Consider the following 25917-nt stretch of genomic DNA (forward strand, 5'->3'; position numbering starts at 1 on the left):
TAATATATCATGAATTCATGGTAATTTAACTGACTTTTTTCTTTTTAAGTTGTAGCCTTAAACACATTTACTTGAAAGCCAGTTCTGTTAAAATTAGATGGTCAGCTCTGTGTAACTGAGCACAAGCTACAAGACCTTTGAAATCAGTGGACACCTAACTCTGTAGAGCATCAGATTGCACATCTGTTTCAATTCAGAAAGCATTTACCTTAATTAGTTGTAGTTAAAGAAACAGTATACTTCACCTCCATGGCTCTGCATTTTACATTGCCACAAGGTGGCCTCATTTAACAAGGTAATGTCCTTGCCAAGCTGATTCTCAATTGGGTAGCTTTTCTTTTCTTCAGTGGGGCGTATCTTAAATAAAATGCTCCTATCCGGTTAAGAACAACATGCCCTCATATCCCTTGACAGCAGCACATTGAAAATGGATCAATTGATTCAGCTGGTCAGCAGTTCTCTGCATCCTAAAAGCATAGCTTTTTGAAAAAATGTAAGAAAAGTCAGCCAAAAAGCATATCTTTACTGAAAAATATCAGAATGCTGAAGGTATTTACATCATTCAGTTCTTGCATCTAGTAATGTTGCAAATTAATTGCAAAGACTTGTGCACTTATGAAAGATTTTAATTATCAGGTACACTGATAGCACAAGATAAAGTATTCTATTATAAATCAGTTTGTACCCCACAGAACTTACATAGAGCTAGTAACATAATAACTTTATTCAGGGGTCATTTTGTAGAAAAAGAGCTGGATGAACTCATTAGCATAACCAATTAGCATAACTTATTAGCATATGCCACACCTCTTGCCATCACCAGAAATGTGTCATTAGTATAGCTAATTTGCATATGCCGCACCCCCTGACATCACCTATTCTGGCTGCTTTGGACCCAATCCTGGCCATTCAGGAAACATATGGAAGGTAGACTAGGGCCCTATAGGACTTGTTACAGTTCTGCCAGGTCTGTAAAACAGAGATGTTCTGCCAGGTCTATGATAGTGGTTGAGGTCTGGGTGGTCTACTTGGTTGGCCTCTCTACTGTGGCCTTGCTCCACTGTTCAGTTAAGACAGCTATAACCTGTCCTCTGTTACCAGAACTGCCTTTTGAGGGGAAATTAGCAGACAGTTCGGTCAGAGCTAGCGCAGATCCTTAGCCAATGTATACCAGAGTCAGTCTTCTGGATTACTCAAACAAGAAAGAGGAGGCCAACATTCAAATAATGTTGACTAAAGGTGTTGCATAAGCCTAATATAACACTTACATATGCCAAACATACAAGAACTCAGAAACAAAGGGTTAAAGAAACATTCACATTAGCAGGTTCCCGCTTGATATTGATGCCCGAGAGAGACAGAGCGGGGGGCAATACGTTACCTGATCATGGCGAGAAGCAGAGATTCCAGCAGCAAGGATGGGGGGGAGGCGATGTATAATGCCCGCACTATACAAGCAGGGGGTCTATCTGGATCGGGGAAGGGTAGGCACAGCACACCTCGTGTCAGGCAGAGCCTACTTAAATAGCCGGATTATGTCCTGAGGCGGGGCCCTTCGGGGCTGCCTCGGGATGGTTCTCAGGATGTTTTAACAAAAGATATGATGGGTTAATGCTAGGAATTTGATGGGTCACTTTAGAGTCCAATTGTGTGATTGTGACACCCTTGGGGACGGGACAAAAGGAAAGGAAGGCGTGCCGGGTGGGTTGATTGAATTTGTCCGGAAGCTGGATTGCTCTTGATGGGATCGGCCCAGAATGTTGATGCTCGATGGGTGTATTGATATGCGTCCATTATTCCTCCTGGACAGTCAGCACATTGCTCTCGTTCTGGGGCCTTCGCACGTGATCTGCATATCAAGGCAAGACTTGACCTCGGAACGTAGCAAGATCGTGGACTCAGGAAAACTGTCCGTAGTAACTGCCTGTTGCCTGGGAACATGGCTCTCCTCTGGTTCGCTGATAGCTCGCGTCTGTGGGCTCGCTAGCGTGTTGCTCTGGGTAGGATGGCGGACCCAGGTTCATCCTGCGGCGGCTTCCCTGTGGGAGTGGGCCAGGGGGCGCCTAGTCCATCTCACAGAGAATCCTTATGGCTTGTGCGTTGTTGCTAGCTGCCAGGACCATGGCAACGGGTCTTAGGGCAAGAGAGAAAGAGTCCATAATCCAGGGAGGCGAAGGACAGGCACTGGTAACAGAGTCCATAACTCAGAAAGGCAGGAGACAGGCACAAATGGCAGAATCCCTAATTCAGGAGACAGGCACTAGTAACAGAGTCCATAGATCAGAAGGGGGTGGCTGGCAACACCTCTCACCCCTAATGAATTCCTGAAGAGGTCTATTAACATCATATATAGCTGCTTGGATCTGGTTTTAATTTATATATTCTGTATTGTATTATTGATTTTATACTATATTTTATGCCATTGTAATATTATGTTGTTACCTGCCCTGAGCCCACTTGCAGGGGGGCAAGCTAGAAATTCAATACATTAATTTAAATTAAATTTAAATTAAATTTAAAAGCGTGTGGAGGAATACTTAAACTGAATGTGACTGCGTATTTTCTCCCTACTCTATGGCAACGATGGTGGTGAGTCAGGCTCACTTTTATGCTACCACTGCACCTGCACCATCTGGTGGAGCTTCTTTCTTTCTTTTTCTTTCTTTCTTTCTTTCTTTCTTTCTTTCTTTCTTTCTTTCTTTCTTTCTTTCTTTCTTTCTTTCTTTCTTTCTTTCTTTCTTTCTTTCTTTCTTTCTTTCTTTCTTTCTTTCTTTCTTTCTTTCTTTCTTTCTTTCTTTCTTTCTTTCTTTCTTTCTTTCTTTCTTTCTTTCTTTCTTTGGTTTGGCATCATTCATATATAATATTGAGGTCTGTTTCATTATAAAGGTGTTCCAACCAAAAGGTTACAAGCAGAGGATAAAAAAAATATATTAACAGTAATTTCAAAAACAAGTGAGGAACATAAAGTAATCATTAGATGCGATATTCTTAACAACTGGGTCTTCTCTTAAGAGATGCTGGTGGAGCTTTTCTGAGTTGTGAGAGGGCTTGTATCTCAGGACCGTAAGGATGTGGCCCAGAAATACAGATTCACTGTGACTCATTCATAAGGAATTTTGCAAATAATATTACTCTCATTCACCACAACATTGACTCCATGTTTAATCAGTTTAATCTTAAAATGTTACCAGAGTGCAATCTGCCCCTAGTTGTATGAATGACTTTTAGTTGGTGAGAAGTGCATGGCCTACCATGTCCAGGCTCAATAATAGTTAAATAGTTAAATAGGAGGAGTAGCAAACACCCAAGAAGATAGAATTAAAATTCAACCAGACCTGAATACTCTGGAGAAGTGGGCAGCTGTGAATAGGATGCAATTCAACAAAGACAAGTGCACAGTATTACATCTGGGCCACAAAAATGGGAAGCACAAATACTGGATGGGGGATAGACTTCTGGGCAGTAGTATATGTGAAAGGGATCTTGGGGTAAGAGTGGACTGTAAACTAAATATGAGCAGTCAGTGTGATGCGGTGGCAAAAAAGGCTAATTCAATCTTGGATTGTATCAAAGGGGTCATAGCGTCGAAATCGTAGGAGGTCATAACCCCTCCCTATACTGCCTTGGTCAGGCCACACCTGGAGTATTGTGTGCAGTTCTGGAGGCCTCACTTCAAAAAGGATGTGGCCAAAATCGAGAGGGTGCAGAGGAGAGCGATGAGAATGATCAGGGGTCTGGAGACTGAGCCCTACGAGGTAAGGCTGAGGGCCTTGGGAATGTTTAGTTTGGAGAAGAGGAGGTTGAGGGGGGGCATGATTGCTCTCTTTAAATATTTGAAAGGCTGTTGTAACTTCTCTTTTCATGGGTTCTATGGGGCTTAGGAAGCAACTTACACAAAATTTTAAGAAATAACTTTTTTTTCTTTAAACTTTTTATCAATTAATAAAATACAACTTTTTTAAAAAAACAATAAACTCTTAAGTGCAACCATAAAAAACCCTCCAAATCAACAATGTCCTTGAAAAGGCAAACAGTTCAACATTCAAGAAGTGATGAGTCCTCTCTCATCCATCTGAAGCAACTGTACTCCAGGCTTCTGTCTTCTTGTTGGGAATTATAGCCCTTATTCAAGGTGATAAGAGCTTATAATTTATTAAGCTCCCCAGCAAACAGCATCCTCCTCAGCAGCCTGCCTCTAGCTTCTGACTCCACCCCACTAGGCTAAACCAATTAATCTCACGGGGGTTACACTGTCATTTGGAGGAGAGCAAGGAGCTGTTCCAGTTGGCAGCAGAGGGTAGAACCCGAAGCAATGGGCTTAAATTACATGCAGAAAGGTACCGGCTGGATATTAGGAAAAACTTTTTCACGGTCAGAGTAGTTCAAAAGTGGAATCAGCTGCCTAGGGAGGTGGTGAGCTCCCCCTCACTGGCAGTTTTCAAGAAGAGGATGGATGAATACTTGTCAGAGATGCTTTAGGCTGATCCTGCACTGGGCAGGGGGTTGGACTAGATGGTCTGTATGGCCCCTTCCAACTCTATGATTCTATAATTCTAAATAGTCTTAAATGCTTCCTTGAGAAAGAGAATGTTTGCCTTGAAAGGAGTAGTTCTAAAGAAGACATCCCTAGACTTTTCATACCATCAGTTGTGGTACCTTTCAGGAGAGTCTGGCTGAAATGAAAGAATAAGGCGCCATGATTCAGTGATTCCACTCCTACCTGGCCAACCATTTGCAGATGGTGGCCTGAAGTTCTGCTGCTCAGTTCTGTCACATTCATGGCTGGAGCACAACAGAACTCTATACTGTCCTCCATGCTATTTAACATCTTCATGAAACTGTTGGGGTTGATTTTCTTGGGAATTTGGAGGGAGATCCTGCCAATATGCAGATGACTCCTAGGTCAACAGCTGAGTGGGGGGGGAGTGGGGGGGTCAGTGGAAGTCCTGAACAAATTCTTGAAGAAAATAATTAGATGGATCTGAGCTAATAAACTGACGTTGGAGCTCCTGGTGGTCAATGACAATACTGCCCAGGGAATGAGGAATCAGCTTGTCCAGATAAGAATAAATGGACATAAATCTGACATTAAAAATCACAACATTAAAAAATGAGTGGGAGAACATTTTAACCTTTCAGGACATCCCATTGCTGACCTAAAAGTGGCTGTCTTCAAACAGAGAAACTTTAAAAGGAGATTCCAATGTGAAATTGTTGAATTTGAATTTATTCACAAATTCCCCTGAAAGAATATGTTCATAGTTTGAGGTATTGCTGGATCCTGATTTATAGCTAGAGGTTCAGACCTTTCTCGCGACACGTAGCATTTTATCAGCTTAACTGGTAGATGTACACCTTGAAAAAATGTGATCTGGCCATGGTGATGCATTACTGCAGTGTGTGTTATGCTTCCTCTTAAAGCTGTCTGCAAACTTCAATTGGTCCAAATTGCAGTGGCCAGATTTCTGCCAGAAGCTAGATATGGGAATTATCCTGAAAACTCAGCACTTGGTTACCTATTCATTACAGAGCACCATTGAAAGTGCTGGTGTTCAATATTGTAGCTGTAAATTGCTTGGGAGTGAGGAATCTAACAATTGTCTTCTCCTGTACTTTCCAGCTTGCCAGCTGAGTTCTTCATCTTAAGCTCTGCACACTGTGCCTTCTACTGCAGAGGTGAAAGAAGTGGTGACCAAAGACTGGGCTTTTATGTTGGTTGTGTCCTTAACTGTAGATTTCCCTGCTTGGTACCTGTGTTGTTAGTGCCGGGCTAAAACATTTCTGTTCATGCCAATTTTAACTGCAGTTTAATTGTTATACTTTTGTTATCTTACGTTGTATTACCTGCCTTTTACATGCTTTTATGCTTCAGATTGTTCTGTACTGCTAAGATGCTGTAAAATTGATTGACTGCTATTGTTATATATGTAAGCTTGGATAGTTTTACTGCTAGGGGATCCATTTTATTGAACCTTTTAAATGTTTTATTGATATATTGTTTTCATTTGTATTATGCATTGTTTCATGCCTTGTTTTCTTACACACTGATCGGGTATCTGGAGCGGCTGCATATAAATGTGCAGAATTAATAATATATTTTACCTTTAAGTACAATTTTTTATGGTTGTAAGTCACTTTGGGAACCAATCATGGTTGAAAAGTGGGGTGCAAACATAAATAAAACAAACAAATAAAACCAGAGTCAGAGTCTGAGGCCTGCATCTTTTCCTTTGCACCCCAATTCATCAACAAATTGCAATTATATCTTTTCAAACTTCATCACATTAGTATAGGGTTGCCAGCCTCCAGGTACTGGCTGGAGATCTCCCGGAATTACAACTGGTCTCCAGGACACAGATATCAGTTCACTTGGAGAAAATGGCTACTTTGGGGGGTAGATTCTCTGGAATTATGCCTTGCCAAGATTCTTTCCCTTCTCAAACCCCACTTTCTCCAGGTTTCTCCAGGTTTCACCTCCCAGATCTCCAGGAATTTCCCAGCTTGGAGCTGGCAACCCTACATTACTAGCTTCCAGAGATTTTGCAATCAGCCATGATCTCGAAATTATTTTATGCTAAGTTCTTTCCAGTGACTGCAGTCATGTTTGCTATTAATTCCCATAACAGACCTCAGCATGTATTCCACAAGTTGCATTTAAATATACAGAAGACTTCCTAATCCCAGCAGGTTACACAGGCTGGTGTGCACAGTGTTTCTAGATAACAATGGTTCACTTCTTTAGCTAGGAGTTCAAAGCTTTAGATATCATAGGATTTCTTAGTTGCAGGAAGTAGATTTTGATAGCTGTACAAAGAATTGCCAGACATCCTGCCTGGAACGGAATGTCCTGTATTTGATTATATGGTGGAACAGAGTTGAGAAAATGGCTGTGTTGTATAAAAAATGCATAAACACCTAGTTTAACTGAACTACTTGAATTTAAACAGGTTCAGTCCCATGGAGTTCAGTGGATCCCTTCAAAAAACAGGATCCATGTTTTAAGAGGATAGCTTGATGTTATTATCACAACGGGGTGTTTGAATGACTTGTACATTTGATGGTTGTTGTAGGTTTTCCGGGCTGTATTGCCGTGGTCTTGGCATTGTGGTCACGGCAATACAGCCCGGAAAACCCACAACAACCATCATTCTCCGGCCGTGAAAGCCTTCGACAATACATTGACTTGTACATTTGCTTTTCATGCTTTCCTGAGGAAAGTTGTTCCCTCCCTTCCTCTTTTGAGTTGTATGAGCATCAGATGGATCTTGCCGTAGAGGAGATGTTCATTTTCCATCCTTGGATGGTATATGAGAAATGTGCTTAGTGCAACTATGGTTACAACTTACAAGTCAATCATGCTGTGGCTTTACCACTGGATGACAGTATCCTAAACCATATTTTAGTCATCTCACATGAGGTACTATTTTCAGTTTAATGTGGAATAATAACGTGAATTTGAGTATTTACATCTTCATTCCTAATTTGGATTTTATTGAACAATTTCCAATGCAGTGATAAAATTAATAGCTTGTTAAAAGTATCTTCTGTTCCTGTTTCCATTTTAATCTCAGTGTGTGTAATTTCTGACACAGTACACTAGTTACATTCAAATCACTTGCACAGGGTACAAATGGCAAAAATCCACCTTGAAAAACAGGTGTTGAGAGAGAGAGAGAGAGAGATTGCTTTATAAGAATCAAAATACTGATGCTCCAGAATATAAATAGAAAAACTTATGGATGACCTAGGCTAGCCTGATCTCAGAAAATTAAACAGGATCCAGCCTGGTTAGTACTTGGATGGGAAAGCATCAAGAAAGTTCAGGACTGTAATGCACAGGCAGTCAAAGGCAAACCACCTCTGAATAACTCTTGCCTTGAAAAATTTACAAGGTTGCCATAAGCTAGCTTTGACTTAATGGCACTTTACTCTCACTCATGTATCTTGTGTTCCAAAATCCACCCCCCTCCGTTGATTCTGGCCCCATACTGCTTCGATTTATTCCCTGGGTTCCACATGCCTTTTTTGCCTTTAGTTTTTGCTTTGAGTTCTTTTGTTTTCCCCTGGAGTTTTTCACCCTGATCTTTTTCTGGAAGCCAATTTTGAGTTGATTTTTCCCTTGTATATAATGTTTCCCACCCACCTCCAACCCATTTTTGATGACTGAAGATTCATCATTGTCAAACCACTCCTCCACCACCTTCCTTTCCCTCCTTCTTGGTTTTGTTTTGATCTTTTTTAATTGACAATTTATTTTTATACATAGATTGTAATAATATGTGCAAAGGGTTCTCTGAATTCCCAGCTTTCATTTTCAAAAGTGTCTAGCCCCTTCCATTGCATAGATATGCCCTTTTCTTTATATCTCAGCAATGGAAGGGGCTAGAGGCTTAAAAGCTGAGAATTCAGAGAACCTGCTGCACATTTTAGCACCTTACATCAATCTATTGATATGAAATTGATGATTTTTTTAAAAAAATTGCAAAAACCCTAGCGGCCCTGGGGAAGGGCAGGGGGAGCCATTTCTGGCACCAGAAAAGGCGGCGTGATTTGAAAGTGAATAGCCATTGCTGCTCAGGGCTCTGTCCCAAGAGAGGTCAGTTTGCCCCACTGGTGCCAGCCTCTGCCTCCCTGCTGTGGGTCAGCCTGGGCAGGACTTTCCAGTTTCGATGGGGAGAACTTAGGTATGAGAACTTAAGTATGGGAGGTGGTGGAGCTGTACCCTTTTTAGGCTTCCCCATGCAAAGACTCCCCTCATGTGTTCATTTTCAATCTTTTTTAAAAAATGCAACCCTTATGTCCATCAATATAAGCATGAGCAAAAAATAAAAGAAGGGGGATGCTATGACATCAGCACTGAGCATACTCACTTGAAAATCCTGATTATTTAAGGCAAGTGCAGAATGAAATGAACTTACTCCACAATGGAAAAAAATGCAAAGGGAGAGCAGACATGCAGAAAAACCTTAGCCAAATTGATTCCGATGCTTGGGGTTCAACTGCTAAGAAAGTAAAGATTTAATTGAGTGTATGGGAAAGCCCTGTATTGCAATGAATTGCAATACAGGAATTTCATTAAAGACGTGCAGCAGTGGTAGTGATGCAGCCTCTAGCTCTTATTGCTTCAGCTCATGTGAGGTCCTGAACATTCGCAAACAATCCCTAGTTTGAGGGAAATGGTAAGATATTAAATTGTCATATCACTCCATCTTTGTCAGCTGTTGTAAAGGTCCATCACAAAAAACTTAGAGATGGGAGAACCCAGGTGGCCAATATATAGAAAGGATGAAGAGAAGTTTAAAGGCATGTAGAGAAATTAAAGCCAGGATGGCTGGAGAAAGAGGAGGCACAGCTAAAAATGTACAGAGAGAAAGGAACCTGAGGGAAGGGGACATGTGAAGCGTCCAACAGGGATCTGAGAAAAAGAGGGCAGAAGAGATTTTGAGTTTAGGGAACGAAAAGCTGATGAGAGGATGGTTACTAAAAAAACCCTGTTAGTACAAGAGTTGGTATGCTGTTCACAGGAAGGGAGAGAGAGAGAGCGATGGAGACAGGTTTAGGAGGGTAGAGTCCCCTTGGCAGAAATAACACCTTGAGGGGCACCACAGATGATGGTGAACACCTGAGTTTGAACTTGAAGGAAGTCAAAGAGAGGCTTCCGGAAAGTTTTGTATATTGCCAGCGGAAGGAGGCCCTGTTAGCTGATGGCAGGAGCAAATAAGACCGTGAGGGAAGCTAGACGACTCTAGATAAGAGAGCCAATAGGGTACAGGTCTGACAGATGGAGCATAGAAAAAATTCTACAGATAAGGCTTTTCTGTTTGTGCAGTATATGATAGGAGAGACAACACACTTTCCTTCCATGAAACTATTGGAAGAGTACAGACCAGGGCATTTTTTCTGGGGAAAGAGGTGGTGGAACTCAGTGGGTTGCCCTCAGAGAAAATGGTCACATGGCTGGTGGCCCCGCCCCCTGATCTCCAGACAGAGGGGAGTTTAGATCTCCCCTCTGTCTGGAGATCAGGGAGCGGGGCCACCAGCCATGTGACCATTTTCAAGAGGTTCCGGAAGTCCGTTCCCCCGCATTCCTGCTGAAAAAAAGCCCTGGAGACCATCTCAGAAATTATATAAGTCTGAAAGCCCATGTGTTGACAGGAGTGGGAGGGGTGTCAGCAAGATAAATCCTGGGCCGATTCCAGACGGCCCTCCACATCCTGAAATGTTGTGCGTCGTCGTGCGGAAAACACGAAATATCGCATTTTCTTGCGCGAGTTTTGCGCAAGGTCACGCAAAACTCGCGCAAGAAAATGCAATATTTCACGTTTTCCGCGCGATGACGCGCAACAACACACGACGTTTCGGGATGCAGAGGGCCGTCTGGAATCGGCCCTGCTCTGGAGCACTCAAGAAATTGAAATGGAAGCTAGAGACAGACAGTCAAAAAGGCAAGGTGACCAGAGTAAGGAAATCATCTTACTTTTTTATTGTGCTTTTCCTTTAATATCAGCCGAATGTATAGAAATGTGACAGGTGAAGTTTTCTTTCCCTTGGGTTTATCTTTAGGTCAGAAAATGAGGACAAGCCCATAAAAGAAGAGCTGGTGCTAAAACCAATGACTGTGGTAGACTGGAGAAGAGGCATATAAAACAACTGATTGAGGTGGAAAGCAAGAATTTGATTGGAGAGGAGAAAGAGGCCTGAGGAAAAGAATATCATAAAAGATGAAATGTGAAGGAAAGGAGGGACTAATGTGGAAAACGCTAGGACAACTGGATTGTTTGGCAGTTATTCTGCATCTTTCTGCCTACCGCAGAAGGTCTTTTGACTGTCTGGCTCAGTGTATCTAATATTAGACAGGGATGAGACCCTTGGGAATGGGGAATAAAAGAAAAGGGCCTAGGACAGCAAAATCAGAAGATGGTGTGCTTCTTAGAACAGACTTCTACAGAGCATGGGTCAAAACAAAGAAACTTTCAGTCTCTTTTTGTGCTATGTTTCACCCAGAATGAGGTGGTAGATTGATGTGAGTGTAATCTGGACTGTACCACTGCCAGTAGACAGTTCTATATCTAAATGTTCCACAACACAGAAGTCTCCCAGCATGTTGTAAATTACCAATACACAGCATAAGGTTGCCAGCTTCTGGCTGGAAAATTCATGGAGATTTTGGGGATGGAGCCTGGAGATGGCAAGGGTGGGTGGGTGGCACCTCAATGGATATAATGCTATAGAGTTCACCCTCCAAAGCAGCCATTTTTTCCAGAGGAACTTATTCCTGTGGCTTGGAGATCAATTTGTAATTCTGGGAGATCTTTAGCCACCACCTGGAGGTTGGCAACGCTAACACAGAGAAAGCTTACACTAAATTTCTGTCTTAGAAGTTCTAGCTTATTACACGCACAAGGCTTTGTATGTGGGAAGCATTCAGAAATATGAAATCTCACTAGCAGTATTCAGTCCAGGATTCAGTCTGAACCATGGACTGACTATTATCTCGTGATGCCCAGGGTGAATATGGCCCTCATCCCACAAAATGGCGGGGGGAGGGCAGCTAAAATGATCCACCCATGAAGGCTCATGGTTCCTTCTGGATTACAAAATGCATTGGGGGATTTTAGAATTCCAAAGTAAGGCTCTATTAAGGCTGCTCATTGAAGCTATTGACAAGATTGCTCCTCACAATACCCTGCCCCCCCCCAGCAGAAACCAGCCTCATGGTTCACCACAGAACTGGTGATCTAAAGAAGACTGGAAGAAGCCTGAAAAGACACTGGCAGGAGAGCATGCTACAGAGCCTGTTAAAAGACTTATGAAGCAGATGTTATAGCAGCAAAGAAACATTACTTCTCATTGCAACCATTGCATCAGCTAATTCATGTCCATCTCAACTGTTTAAGTTATCTCAACATCTTTTGACTCCTAAATCTGAGCCTTTGCTGGTTAAAGAATAGACAATTAGCTGCAACACCTTTGCAATTTTTTTTTTGCTGATAAAATAACTCAAATACATTCTGATCTGGATGCCACCTGTAATATAGGCAAGCCAGAAGAAATGCTTAACACTCTGTCCTGTTCATACTGAACCATTTTGATCCAGGGTGTTGTGATGGATACTAACAGAATTCTAGCATCTGTGAAGACCACGACTTGTACTCTGGGTCCTTGCCCATTCTGGCTACTAAAATCTTGCAAAGACCACATAAGCGAGTCCTTGATGTCTGTGATAAATTAGTCACTAACTCAAGGCACCTTCCTTCAACCTCTCAAAGAGGCACATCTGCCCACTGCTCTCAAAGAGGCTGTCATCCCAACTGTTTAAGATATCTCAACATCCTTAGGCAAAAATAATGTCGCTAATTATCATGCAGTATTTAATCTACCCTTTCTGGGCAAAGTGGTTGAGGGAGCAGTAGCTGAACAACTCCAGGCCTTCTTGGACAACTCTGGGGCTTTGGCCCCCTTTAAGTCTGGTTTTAGGCCAGGCTTTGGGACATAGACAGCTCTGGTGGCTCTAGTTGATGAGCTCTGCCTGAATGTAGACATTGACCATGCTTCATTGTTGCTCCTCCTGAATCTTTCTGCAGTCTTCAATCCTGTAGACCACACCATCCTGCTGAAGCATTTGGAGGTAGAAGATAGTATCAGGGGATTGCCTTAGACTGGTTCAAATTGTTCCTCATGGGATGAACTTAGAGGGTCACTACTGGTAACTAAGTCTCATCAGAGTGGGAATTATTTTGTGGGGTTCCCCACAGCGCAATCTTATCCCCCATGTTATTAAACCTCTGTGTAAAGCCTTTAGGAGAACTCATTTGTAGCTATGGAATTGAATGCCATCAATATGCAAATTATACCCAGCTCTATATCTTGATATCTAAATTCCCGGGTGATGCAGTAGATGTACTGAGTTGCTGCTTTACCATGGTCATCAATTGGCTGAAAGCAAACAAATTGAAACTGAACCCAAATGAAATGGAAGTGATACTGGTTGGAAAAGCAGACGTCTACAATGTATTGTAGAAGTCTTTTTCCCCTTCGGTTTTTTTGTATTTCTTGACTCTTGTCTATCCAGGGGAAGCCTATTTTGGTGTTACCTGTTAGAGAAGCAAGTAAAGTCAGCTGCAAAAAAGACCTTCTCACAACAACTCAGACTAGCCTAGAAGATGGCCCCATACATTGACATAGCTAATCTGACCATCTGGATTCATGGCACAGTAACATCAAGACTAGACCACTGTAATGCACTCTACATTGGTCTCCCTTCAAATTCAACTTGGAGGCTTAAGTTGGTGCAGAATGCTGCAGCTCATATACTCTCAGGAGCTAGAGGGAGCATGCACATCACTCCCATTCTGCTGTGTCTCCATTGGCTTCCCATAAGTTACCAGACACAATTCAAGGTCATGACTATCATATTCAAAACCCTTCATGGCTTCAACCTTTCATATCTGTACAACTGCCTCTCCCCTTTTGTTCTGCCACAGCAGTTTCACTCAACTGGACAGGGCCTTCTGCAGATACCATCCTGCAGTTGAGCAAAATTAACAGCTGCCCGCACACAGGCTTTCTCTGTATAAGCCCCTACCTTGTGGAATGGCCTGCCTGAGGAGGTCAGGAAAGTTCCCAATCTCCTGGCTTTCTGTTAACTGTGCAAAACTAAATTATTCATGAGAGTTTTTACCCAGATTACTGGACTGTGTCATAAGAAATAGCTCAGAGAGATGCCTTGGTAGGGACGGGGACTAAGAGTTACACTGTTGGTGCCATCTGCTGATGTACATATGCGCCTACTAGCAAGTTCTCATGCTGCTACACATGCCATGGAAATTAGTTATGTTTTGTTTCAGATAGATTTAATCTCTGTGCTCAGCCTAGGGGTGCCATTCCCCCACCCAGGGTGGAGGATTCCCTGCTCCCACCCTTCCCCCCCCCCACTTACTTGGCTGGTGAGTGGGTGCACTTCCCAGGGCAGCCCCCTGGGTGGCACAACATGTGTCTGCACCCACAGTGGCCCGATTAAGGCCAAATTGCACCTGCAGCAGGCCCAGTTCAGGCTAAATTGCGCCCCGCAGCAGGCCAGTTTGGCCCCCTGGTGAGTGCGGGCATGCTCCCAGGCTGCCCTTTGACACATGCAATGATGTCACTTCCTGGAAGTGACATCATCGCACAAGCCCAGGAGCATGTGCATGAAAACAAAAACAGGGATGCTGCAAGGTAGGTGCCAGGCTCCTGATCTCCCGCTGGGGAAGTCAGAGGATCTGACAACCCTAGCTCGGCTTTATGCTTCTTTAAAAATTTTCTCCTACCATACCATATTGTATCTGTTCCCCTGCATGTCCTAACTGTTGTTCATTATTGAACTTTGCTCAGTGAATGTCTTTGCTGTTGAATATATTGTATTTTCACTCACACTGTTGTAATCCACCTTGGGTTTCAATGAGAAAGGCGGACTATAACCAAATTAATAAATAAGAATAATATGCAGAACAAGGTACTAGTTTTACACTACCTCTCACCAAACATGCAGTAATGGCAGCGTTGGCAGGCCTCCAGGTACAAGCATTTTCAAAATAGTGATGGAGATTTCCTCTCTGCTTGCCTTTAATGTCCAAGAGTAACATGTTACAGATCCTTTTCAGAGCACACCCTTGTGTGCTCTGGGCACAAGTTGGTTAACACTGTATATGTACCAGGCTTCATAAATGTTTGATTTGTCATTTACAAAAGCCTGTTATATAAAAGAAACTAGGCAGCTGAATATGATATTTATTGCCATCCTGGTCAAAGTTCAATGTACCACATACAGATTTAGTGCCATAATACTCTTAGAGGTGAACTGAGTGTGCTGAAGTTCATTTTTTGTTTTTTGAAATAACACTGCGATAACAGTGTTACTCAATAATCACCAAGAATACTTTGACTAAGCAGAAAAATATTAGGAAATGATAGATTTTCAGCACAATTCTGAGGCCTGCCATGCCGCCAGTGCCTGCGCACTCATGTACCTGCAGCGCCACTCCTCCACTCCATAAGGATCTTCATGGGAAAGCTATGCAGGTGACTGAGCCCTGTAATGAGAAGCAAGGATGCAGCAGGAAACGTATGTTCCACCATTCCCCTGACAACCCTGCCAGCATCCTCCAATTGCAGCACAGCCCACATGACAGGTCCTCGAGTGGCAAGCAAAGATGCCGCCAATGCGCAGACCATGATCCCCCATGCTTGTCGATACCACCATTACCACCTCCTCGGCAGTGAGCAGGAAGCCAGGGACCACATGCCCCCATGGTCACAGCACCTACATTAAGGAACCCAGCCTGGGGGAAGCCATCCAGGTGGGATCCCTGCTGCCGTGGGGGCAGGACTCTGCACTCCACCTGGGGCTAGTTGGGCTGTTGATCTTCTGCCCCTGCGGTGGACCCTGGTGCCACCAGCCAATGTTGCTCCCGTAGAGAGCAGGCGCTCAGGGTGGAAAGACCCCAACAAACATGCATGCCACAGCCCTGAGGAGGCACACATCCCGGGAGGTTCCCCAAGTATGGGTGGGGGAGCTGCCTGGCAGAATGGCCGGCAAGGCGCACACACACCCTTTTTTTTTTTTAACTTTTTATTTTGCATTTTTATATAACTTTTTCCAAAACTACAAATAACCAAATTAAACAACAGCATAATGGGCAATACATGGAAGAGATGAAAACCTTGATGTTTTAACAAACAGCCAATATTAACATTGAAAACAATACACTGAGTATAAGAAGTCACATTATAGCAAAGAAGCTAAGTGTATGTAAATCTACGTTAGGTAACTGATTGGTATTATGACAATAGGTTAAAAATGGTAGCCATTGTACAAGAAAGCACGATTGATATTGAGGATTATCTAAGCCTTTAAGGTGATCCGCTATTTTTTCCATTATGAAAATGTCCCATAGTTTTCTGAGCCATTGTGATACACTTGGAGTTTTTTCCTGTCTCCAGGTTGAGGCTAAAAGCAATTTTGCCGCAGCAATCAATAAAAATATCAGATTTTTCCTAGTAGATGGGACCGTCTGATCCTCCCAGAGTCCTAGCAGGATTACTTCAGGGCACTTGGGAATTGCATAGTTTGTTATTGTTTTAATTTTTTGTATGATTCGATCCCAGAACAACTGAATTTTAGGACAAGACCACCATAGATGAATATAGTCTCCATTTTGTCCACACTGTTTCCAGCATAGTGGATTCGTTTCATGATTAATGTGGTGGAGAAGAGTGGGAGACAGGTACCACCTCGCCATTATTTTAAAGGATGTCATTCTGATGCTCACTACTTTAGATTGCAAGCAGTTTCCTGACCAGATGGAAGACCACTGAGCATCAGATAAGATTGTATTACAGTCTCTGCTCCAGTTTGCTTGGTATTTCAATGTGAGCTGATCATTCCTTGAGTTTAAAATAGCATATATTTTAGCTATTAAACCTTTCCTATGAGATTGTGTTAATTTAAGTAAATATTCAAAGTCAGTTAGTTCACGCTTTAATGAGGTTACAAGTGGCTGACTTTCTAGTAGGTGTCTGATTTGGAGGTATTGAAACCATGGGATCGTAGCATTTGTATCCTTTTCTATTTGAGCCTTGTTCAGGATAATCCCATGTTTGGTTATATCAATAATCCTGTTTTGTTTAATTACTTTCCATAATTTAAAAGAATTTAAGTCCATGCCAGGTGGGAACCAATTCTGATCTATAAAAGATGATAATGGCGAGATGGTTGGAGCAAGATGTTGCCTTAACTTGTCCCATATGTCTAAGGTGGTTCTTAGAAAGGGGTTAGTATGAATTTGAGGTGGTCTATTCTTAGGTTCAGCCCATATCACATCCTGTAAGTCGTGTGGGTAGATGTGTGATGATTCAATTTGTGGCCAACCTGAACCTTCTACAGTATTTAATAGTATTACGATGTTTGCTAGTTGGGCAGCTATGTAGTATTGTTTTAAGTCTGGGACTGATAATCCACCTTTCTTAGCAGACCGTTTCATGGTTAAATAGTTTATCCTAGGGCGTTTGCCATCCCATATAAAACTGTTTATAATTTTTTGCCAATGTTGGAAATCTTGATCTGTAAGTTTAATTGGTAGCATGCGGAAATTAAATAAAAATTGTGGGAGAATCATAGATTTTACCAGATTAATCTTTTCTGCCCACGACAACTTCATTTCCGCCCACTCTTTAATTCTGTCTTTTATCTTTTTTTGTAACGGTTTAAAGTTAGCTTCTTTTATATCCAGTAAATCAACTGGTATCTTAATGCCTAAATAAGTCCATTGCTTATGGGTCCATTGATATGTAAAGTTAGAAGCCATCTCTGACCTAATGATTGGAGTTAGGTGAATAGGGTAAATTTCTGATTTGGTTTTATTAATTTTAAGACCTGAAATGTAACCAAAATCATGCAGGGTTTTTTCCAGGGCTGGTAATGAGGTGCATGGATGTGCAAGGTAAAGGACCATGTCGTCCGCAAACAGGGAAATTTTATAAACGCGTTTTCCAATAGTGATGCCACTAATGGCGTTGTTTTGCCGTATAGCCTCAGCCAGAGGTTCTATGGATAAGGCAAATAATAATGGGGAAAGCGGGCATCCCTGTCTGGTTCCTCTTGTGAGCTCAAAGTCTTTTGATTTCAATCCATTGAGTTTTATTTGGGCCTTAGGAGAAGCATATAATAGTTTGATAATCTGAATAAAAGAATGGCCAAATCCCATCCTAGAGAGCAATCTTATTAAATAATTTGTTTCTAAGCTGTCAAAGGCTTTTTCAGCATCTAATGAGAGCAGGATCGACTCTATTTGATTGGTTTTACAGTGATTGATAATGTTTAGAGTTTTTCTTACATTATCTGTAATACTCCTGTTTGGTATGAAGCCAGTTTGATCAGATTGTATGTAATGACTTATGATTTTATTCAGACGATTAGCCAGTACTGCTGTAAATATCTTTGCGTCCTGATTTAGTAATGATATGGGACGGTAAGAAGATGGGAGGGTGGCATCCTTCCCTGGCTTAGGGATTACAATAATTGTAGCTTCATACCATGTTTTTGGGAAGTTGCCTTTTAAAAGGATTGCATTGCAAGTTTGGCGAAGGGGTTCTGTCAGAATGTGTATAAACTTTTTATAAAATTCGGCAGGGAAGCCATCTCTGCCGGGAGTTTTATTTAGTTTGAGATTTTTGATGACTTCAGTGATTTCCTGAGAGGAGATCGGTAGATCTAGGGAAGCTTTATGCTCTGGAGTAATTTGTTTCAAGGTTGTAAGAGAGCTTAGGAAGTCCTCAATACCAGATGGTGTTGGATTCTTTGATTTATATAAAGTAGAATAAAAGTCACACACACCCTTGAAGGTGCATCCTTCTGTGAGGGAGCGATGAGGCAGCTGCTCTGATGCAGAAGAAGGACTTAACAGAGGGGGGGCAGAGCAAGCCATAGGAGCAAGGGGGGTGCGCATAACTCCCCAGTGTACAAGGAGCAGGCTGCAACACACCTGGGGGTGAGCTGCACTCACCAATGGGATGGCCTCCCAGCTGCCCCACTGCATCACCGGGGGCAACCCCATGGTGTGTACTTGGCTGCCTCTGCAGCCAGGGGGATGGGAGGGGTGCTGCAGGTGAGCCATGCGCCAAAACCATGAGCTGCCAAAATGGCCCCTCAATGAGTGCTGGACCCTTCTTCATGAGAGCCAGCAGATCCCCCAGGCAGACCACAGCTGCTGCAGTGGATGCAGCCAGGCCAGCTATGCACTCATGGCCCGGCTAGAACTCAGCCTCCTTCCTCTCACAGCGTGTTTCCAGCAACTCTCTTCTGATCACCTCTCCATGGTGGAGAGAATGGGGGAATAGAATTACATAGATGCAGAATAGTACATGAATGTTAGCAAGTCCCCTCTACCACCTGCCCAACAATTAATTAAGCCTCAAAAGTGGTGGGCAATCATCAATGCTAATAAACCGTTTATGAGGGACTCCCCTTATGAGGGATTTGTTTTCTCTGAGAGACACCAAGCAAAACTCTTTTGGTCTAAAGCTGTAAAAATCTTATAGCCATGGAGGACAATTGTGACAGAAAAGCGACTGTGGAGGAGAAACCTGATGCCTTCCCCTTTGTATTATTTAATACAGACAATAATTATACTCTCCACCTTTCAATGAGATCACTAAAGTTGTTCAATCAGGTCCCATAAAAGAGATTGTATAAGATTGTTCAGTTTCCTCTCTCAGACATGTGAAAGTTCATTACCTTATCAAACGCCTGGCAGTTTGATAACATATAAAGACATAACTATGGGTATAAATTAAATTGAGCTATAAAAACCATATAATAATGAGTTGTACATCATATACCTGTTAATTTTTACTAAAGAAAAAAATTCCTTCTTAATGACATGTATAGAGTTTATGACCATGACATGTAATGGTGGACTTGTGTGTGGGGGGAGAAATCCAGTACCAGTACCATCCCCTCCCCACTTGCTCTGGCTCCACTCTTCTGTCTCAGTGGGGTGTAATGCCTACAGTCTGCCATCTAAAGCAGCCATTTTCTCCAGAGGAACTGATCTTTGTAGACTGAATATGAGTTATAGATCCGGGAGATCTCCTGGCCCCTCCTGGAAGTGGAAGGTTGCTACCCATTCACTTTTCCAGTCCTGCTCAGTGCAGCTAAGTAGGAGGGAAAGCAGGTGAACAGGGAAAGCAAGTTGGAGCTGACAACAGCTTTGCCTTATTGGTTGCCGTAATGTTTTTGAGAAGCCGCTGAGCTTGCTATGGCAACTAGGGTTGCCAACTCCGGGTTGGGAAATTTCTGGAGATTTCTGGGTGGAGTCTAGGGAGGGTGGGGTGTAATGCCACAGAGTCTGCCCTCCAACGTGGCCATTTTTTCTGGGGGAACTTCCTTGGAAGCTAGACTCTATGGCATTACACCCAGCTGAAGCCCCTCCTTTCCCCACACCCCACCCACAAAATATCCAGAAAGTTCCCAGCCTGGAGTTGGCAGCCCTTTATGTTGTCCAGAAATGGGAGCCTTGCTTGGCTATTAGATATTAGCCATGAGAAGTAAATAGAGCTTCTATGTGCAATAGCAGCATACCCTGAACACTGGATGCTGGAATCACAGAGTAGAACATCTTCTTTATACCATGCTATGCCCAGAAGCATCTGGCTGGCTGTGGTTGAAGTTGGAGTGCTGCACTAATTAACTTTAGTCTGACCTGGCCGGGCAATTTTTGTGTCTTTACGAAGTGTACAAATACTTACTGAAAAGTACAAAATTGATTTTACTGCCATGACTAAGCCATTAAGTCATCAACTCAACAGGTATTATCTAATGCAAGCCCACACTGTGCAGCCCTCCAGCTAATGGTGGCTTGCTGGGTGTTTGACATCTCTTCTGTTCTTGTAGACTCAGGTAAAGCCAGGAATTTTATCACACTTCCAATGAACGGTCATTCATAACAGGGCTGAATCCACATGTACCGGCATAGCGCGAAACTGTCGGGATACCAGCGTCTTCCTAGCACGATTTCTGACATCATCATGCCACGATGCCACTCTCGTGGCATGATAATGTCAGAAATCGCGCCAGAAGGACACTGGCATTCTGACAGTTTAGCATTATGCAGGTACGTGTGGATCCCAGGTGAGCTTAATTCTTCACCATGGACCAAAGCTTCCTTTCAACATAAAAGATTTGTCTTAAGTTCTGAACAAGAACTAATTTATTCTCATATCAAGAAGAGAATTTGCAGCATTTCTGGTTATATTGTTTCTTTATTTATTTTGAGCATTTTGAGCTATATAAGCACCTGATAAGGGAAAAATAAATTGGATAGGAGATATAAATCTGGTTCCATTAGAAAGAGGGATTATTAATTGGAAATCTAAAGCACTTTCCAGATGAGCAATGGATAAAAGCAGTTTGTTGTGAGTGTATGGAAATAATATGGTCCACTTCCATGGTAAAGGCTATTCAAATAATTTGGAGGAGTTTTTGAAAGACTTAAGAATAACAAAAAAGCGAAGAAGCATATCTTTTATTAATATTATTGCAACATGTTTTGACTCCTTAATGCATTCTTCCCCCCTCCCCAATTTAGATTCTTTCCTGTCCCCTTATCTCCTGTGCTATCCTTTATACCTGCTTTTCAAAAGAGTATTTTATTTGTTATTATAGTCTTTGTAATATATAAGACTGTTTAAAAATAACAAAAAGGGAAAAGGCACCATTATTTTGAGAAGCAAATCCTGACCTCAGCTGGCTTCATACAATCGCAGGGACTTTTTCTTAGGGTGGGGTTATCATAAATGATAGATCTGGCTTTGTTAAATATTAGCTTCACCGGAGGTGGAGTTCAGTAGGCATGAATATATCCCACAGGAGCCTAGGCAAGGTTCAAGGGCAATGCTGTTCCTGTTAAATATCTGCTACGTTGGCTACATTGGCGACCGATCTCCAGCTCTATCTGCAGGCGCTCACCAACCCCATTAACACTGCACTCCACTACTATTAAACATTTCAGAGAATAAGAGACAAGAGAATCATTCTCCTCTCCCGGTAAGGCAGTGCTTTTTATCATTTTCCCATTAGCTATACTGTACATTTAAATGCATTGTTAGGGTTGCCAATTCCAGCTTTGATCATTCTTGAATGTTTGGGGCAGGAGCCCAATAGGGATATCATGTCGTACAGTCCAGAGTAATACTAATTACTGATATTTTAGATGACTTTTAAAATTTACTAGTTCCTAGAGCTGCCAACGCAGCTTGGGAAGTTCCTTGAGACCTGGGGATGAAGGCAGAGTTTGGGGAGCTCAGTGGGGAGGCGATTCCATAGAGTCTACCCTCTAAAGCTGCCATTTCCTCCAGGATAACGGATTTCTGTAGTCTGGAGATCAGCCGCATTCCGGGAGAACTCCAGGCCCTACCTGGGAGATGGCAACTCTAATTGTTGCATTATCTTATCATGGGAATCGTTTGAATTGTGTTTATATGTGCCTTGTAGGATATTGAATATTTGTACAGGGTTTGGTGTAAGTCCAACAAGCTGAAGTGCTTTACGGCCTATTTTATTGAGAATAAAAATAACTTGTATTACTTGCAAAACTAATTTAATGATAACTCCAGAAAGATTGTAAACATTTATACATAGATTTAAGAGAGACTTAGAAAATAAACACACACTACAATACTTTACTAGATATCCAACAGTACCTTGTGAAGATTGTCTCATATTGCTTGTTTTTTTAATCCACAAGAATTACTGGCAGGTCACTGTTTTAAAATCAGCATTCTCTTCTTGGTTTTTAGTATCCTTGGGCTAATAACAGTATGTTTCTTTATGACTCATGTTGGTCTATAATTTAATTTTCCTAAATCAATTTTCTTGTTAGATTGAAATGGCAATCGAAAGCAATGCAGATACACACATGAATGGAAAGGCTGGGGAATTGGCTGTAACAGATAATGTTTCTGAGTCTGAAAGTAAAAGGTATTTTTTCCTTCATTTTTTATTATCATTATCATTATTCATTATCAAAATATAAGGATTATATGGATTTCTTGCTTGGGGTATAGGAGAAACTTTAACATTGGATTAAACCTAGACATCTTGCAATGTCTCTTCTCATTAATTTATACGAGAAATATGTAATAATATGTACCAATTTCTTGATCTCTTCACATTCATGCCACCTTCCCTTGTGTTGTCAATATCATTGCTAAGGTCCTCACCATTTTTGACAAGTGTTTGGGGCTATCCAGCCTTCTGGATATGTTGTTGTTATGGTATTTTTTTGTGTTGCTTTGAGAAATTCTTGAGAGAGAGATGCTTATTTTTCTTTTCTTCATCATGATCAGTTTAGCCTCTCATTTTTTAAAAATGAACATTGTAACTGTGATAGCCATGACTTGAACAGTTGCAGCTTCTCCTCGGTATGCCATGGAAAAGCTGTACCTATTTAATTTCTCTCTGTCCTAAACTTTCTAAGCCTCTTGGGTGGGTCTGTGTGTGTATGAAAGATAGTAATCCCAACTTTGACAGTATTCCCTCACATAATACAGACAAGTCTGGAATTATATATGGATTCTAATTGGAATGAATGGCAGATATTTGGGGCACCTGGGCCCTAAAATGAGAGAGGCATTATTGGTTTTACTTTAATAAATATTTGCACTGATTTATACATAAAAAGGGATCCTTCTGTTCATTTACCTTGTAGATATACGGTATAATATAATAACCAGATGATGCAAGTCTTTATATATGTGTTAGTAAGGACACAAACAGAAATGGCTTGAGAGAAACAAGGAAGGCAATAATTGGTATTAGATTGCATGTTACTTCATAAGATACTGAAATTTGGAGAACTTTATTCTCATTTGGTGTGAAAGAATACTTTCTTTGCAATCAGTATTGATTTTTAGGATGCATTCTGTTTTCTAATCTCTTGGCACTTTTATTTAATTTTGTAGGAGGCATGAAATCAAAGGTACAGTTATCCTATGTGGCAAACTGGTTAGAATGTCAGACTGGGGTCTGGAAGACACTGGTTGGCTGCTTCGGTATATGGTTGATAGGGGAGTGTCCTTAGCATGCCACTCTGTGACTGGTCAGTTGTGTCAGGATTGCTAAGGACTCCAGTCCAATTGCTATTGGGAGAGTTACTATGATGTAGTGGCTAGAGTGATGGATCTGGGTGACCCAGGTTCAATTCCCCACTCTGCCATGGAAGTTCACTAGTGACCCTGGGCCATCACACACTCTCAGGGTTGTTGTGAGGCTAAAATTGAGGAGAGGAAGATGATATAAGTTGCTTTGGGTCCCCATTGGATAAAAAGGTGTGGTATAAATGAATACATAAATAAGAGAATCCATGCAAAGAGGATAATATTATGTATTTTAGACTAAATCGTATATACTCACACACAAAATAAAGTTCAAAGAAATTGCCATTGTCTCTGAATGTATACCATACCTTCATTCTGAATGTGTTGTAAGTTCCTGTTTTCCCACAAATAGACAAAAAGACATAACCCATGACCTTAACACTAAATAAATGCATCATGATCTACCTATTACATTTTTAGTCTATCCTGTGTTGCGTAAATAATTCTCCACTCCTTCATGTTACCCTCTCAAAACCCCTATGAAGCTGGTTAGGCTGAGGAACACCAACTGGTCCAAGGTCTACAAATGAGCTTCATGACTAAGAGGGGAAATGAACATGGACCTCTCCATCCTAGTCTAACACTCTAATCGCCCTGATTCTCATGACAGTGAAGATGTCTTGGATGTCGTGTACCACTCCCAGTGTTACTCATACAGCAATACAGGAAGTGCACAGTGCCATAGCTAATCAATTTTATTTCTATGATAGAATGAATGAAATGTGCTCTTAGATAATTCCACGTCAGGCCTCTCAATTGTGACTGTTATCCTAATAAAACTCTTCTGCCTATTAGTATTTAATTGTTACATACATATGCTGTTTTACATTACACACCCATTCCAGTTTTGCATTGCAAATTATTAATTTTCAGAGGAAATGATGAAAACAATGAAAGCTAAAAACTGGATCGGGGAGAAAACAAAATTGCTGTCTGCAGAGCATGCAATCATGATCATGACTGTTATTTTAAGCTTTCCCATTATCTATGTTTTAATGCTTGGGATGTTTTTTTTTAAAAAAATGCTTGACTTTAATTAATAACTTTTGATGTTTTATGTTTTTATAATGCTTTATTTTGTAAGCCACAATGAGCATGTTCCCTGGAGAGGAGGCATGCAATTTTCTAAATGAATAAAAAATAAATGCATAGAATTTTAAGGAAACAGCAAAATACATATGCTTGCAGCTCAGAATTATGTAGAGAGAAACATCTACAAAATAAGTTGAAAGATCTGGGCACCAGAAAGAGGAGAAAGATGATGAATAGCAATGAAAAAAAGGGAAGAGAGAAACCATGAGTAGAATTGGGCAGGCTCTTTTGTGGCAATGAAGGGATGTTTCCTAGATGTAAATGGGGAGGGGAAAGAATACTTTTAGGGCTGGGCATAGCTGAGTTTTTCTTTTATCCAAGTTTAGTTCCCTCCAGGGTTGCCAACTGACCTCCAGATTACAGAGTCAGTTCCCCTGGAAAAAGTGGCTTCTTTGGAGCCATGGCGTTATACTGGCTGAGGTCTATACTCTATGGCATTATACTGGCTGAGGTCTATACTCTATGGCGTTATACTGGCTGAGGTCTATACTCTATGGCATTATACTGGCTGAGGTCTATACTCTATGGTGTTATACTGGCTGAGGTCCCTTCTCAAAATCCACCCTTCCTAGGTTCCACCCCAAATCTCTAGGAATTTCTCAGCCTAGAATTGGGAACCCTCTTCTCCTCTCATTTGCAGGCAGAAGGGCAATGGTGGGATTGAGGCTCATCTTCATTCCAATTTATGTGCCATCCTCATTCCAATTTATAGAGTGAGCTGTAAATTCTGAACAAGGCTTTTAAATCTGCTCTATAAAGGCATCATTTTTAAGAGTTTGGTGGGAGGAATCTTTTAAAAGATGCATTGCAGCCTTAACATTTAAAAAATAAAATACAGTTCTTAGAAATAATTACCAAAATACATCAAACACAACCTGCAATTTATCTTCATTATGCATTATTTCTCACTTAAATGTAAGGGAGTTTTTATTGTTTAGTTTTAAATGTTCTCATTCAAAATCTGAATAAAATCTATTCATGTGTTTTTCAGCAGTAAAACAAAGAAAAAGAAAGAAAAGCTCAGTATGGTCAGCCCGTTTTCAGTGGTAAGTCATCTACATATTGAACTTTAATCAAAACACACAAATATAGGCCCAGTGCAGACATAATGCTGCATTGGGCCATTGTGTTAAA

The 25917-nt window shown here is 41.5% G+C and overlaps 1 protein-coding gene across 2 annotated transcripts in view; it reads left to right on the top strand.

Annotated features, from left to right (window-relative positions):
• The first annotated feature begins 21441 nt into the window (after positions 1 to 21441).
• LOC129337963 (phosphatidylcholine translocator ABCB4-like) overlaps positions 21442 to 25917 on the top strand; it is an 88693-nt gene continuing 84217 nt past the window's right edge. For both annotated transcript variants that reach the window (XM_054991990.1, XM_054991992.1), the window contains exons 1-3: positions 21442 to 21580; positions 22416 to 22513; positions 25775 to 25829. In XM_054991990.1, the coding sequence (XP_054847965.1) occupies positions 22422 to 22513; positions 25775 to 25829 (147 nt within the window). In that variant the 5' untranslated portion in view covers positions 21442 to 21580; positions 22416 to 22421. The remainder of the gene's footprint in view (positions 21581 to 22415; positions 22514 to 25774; positions 25830 to 25917) is intronic.

The sequence above is a fragment of the Eublepharis macularius genome, chromosome 11, assembly GCF_028583425.1.
Source record: "Eublepharis macularius isolate TG4126 chromosome 11, MPM_Emac_v1.0, whole genome shotgun sequence".
NCBI lineage: Eukaryota > Metazoa > Chordata > Lepidosauria > Squamata > Eublepharidae > Eublepharis > Eublepharis macularius.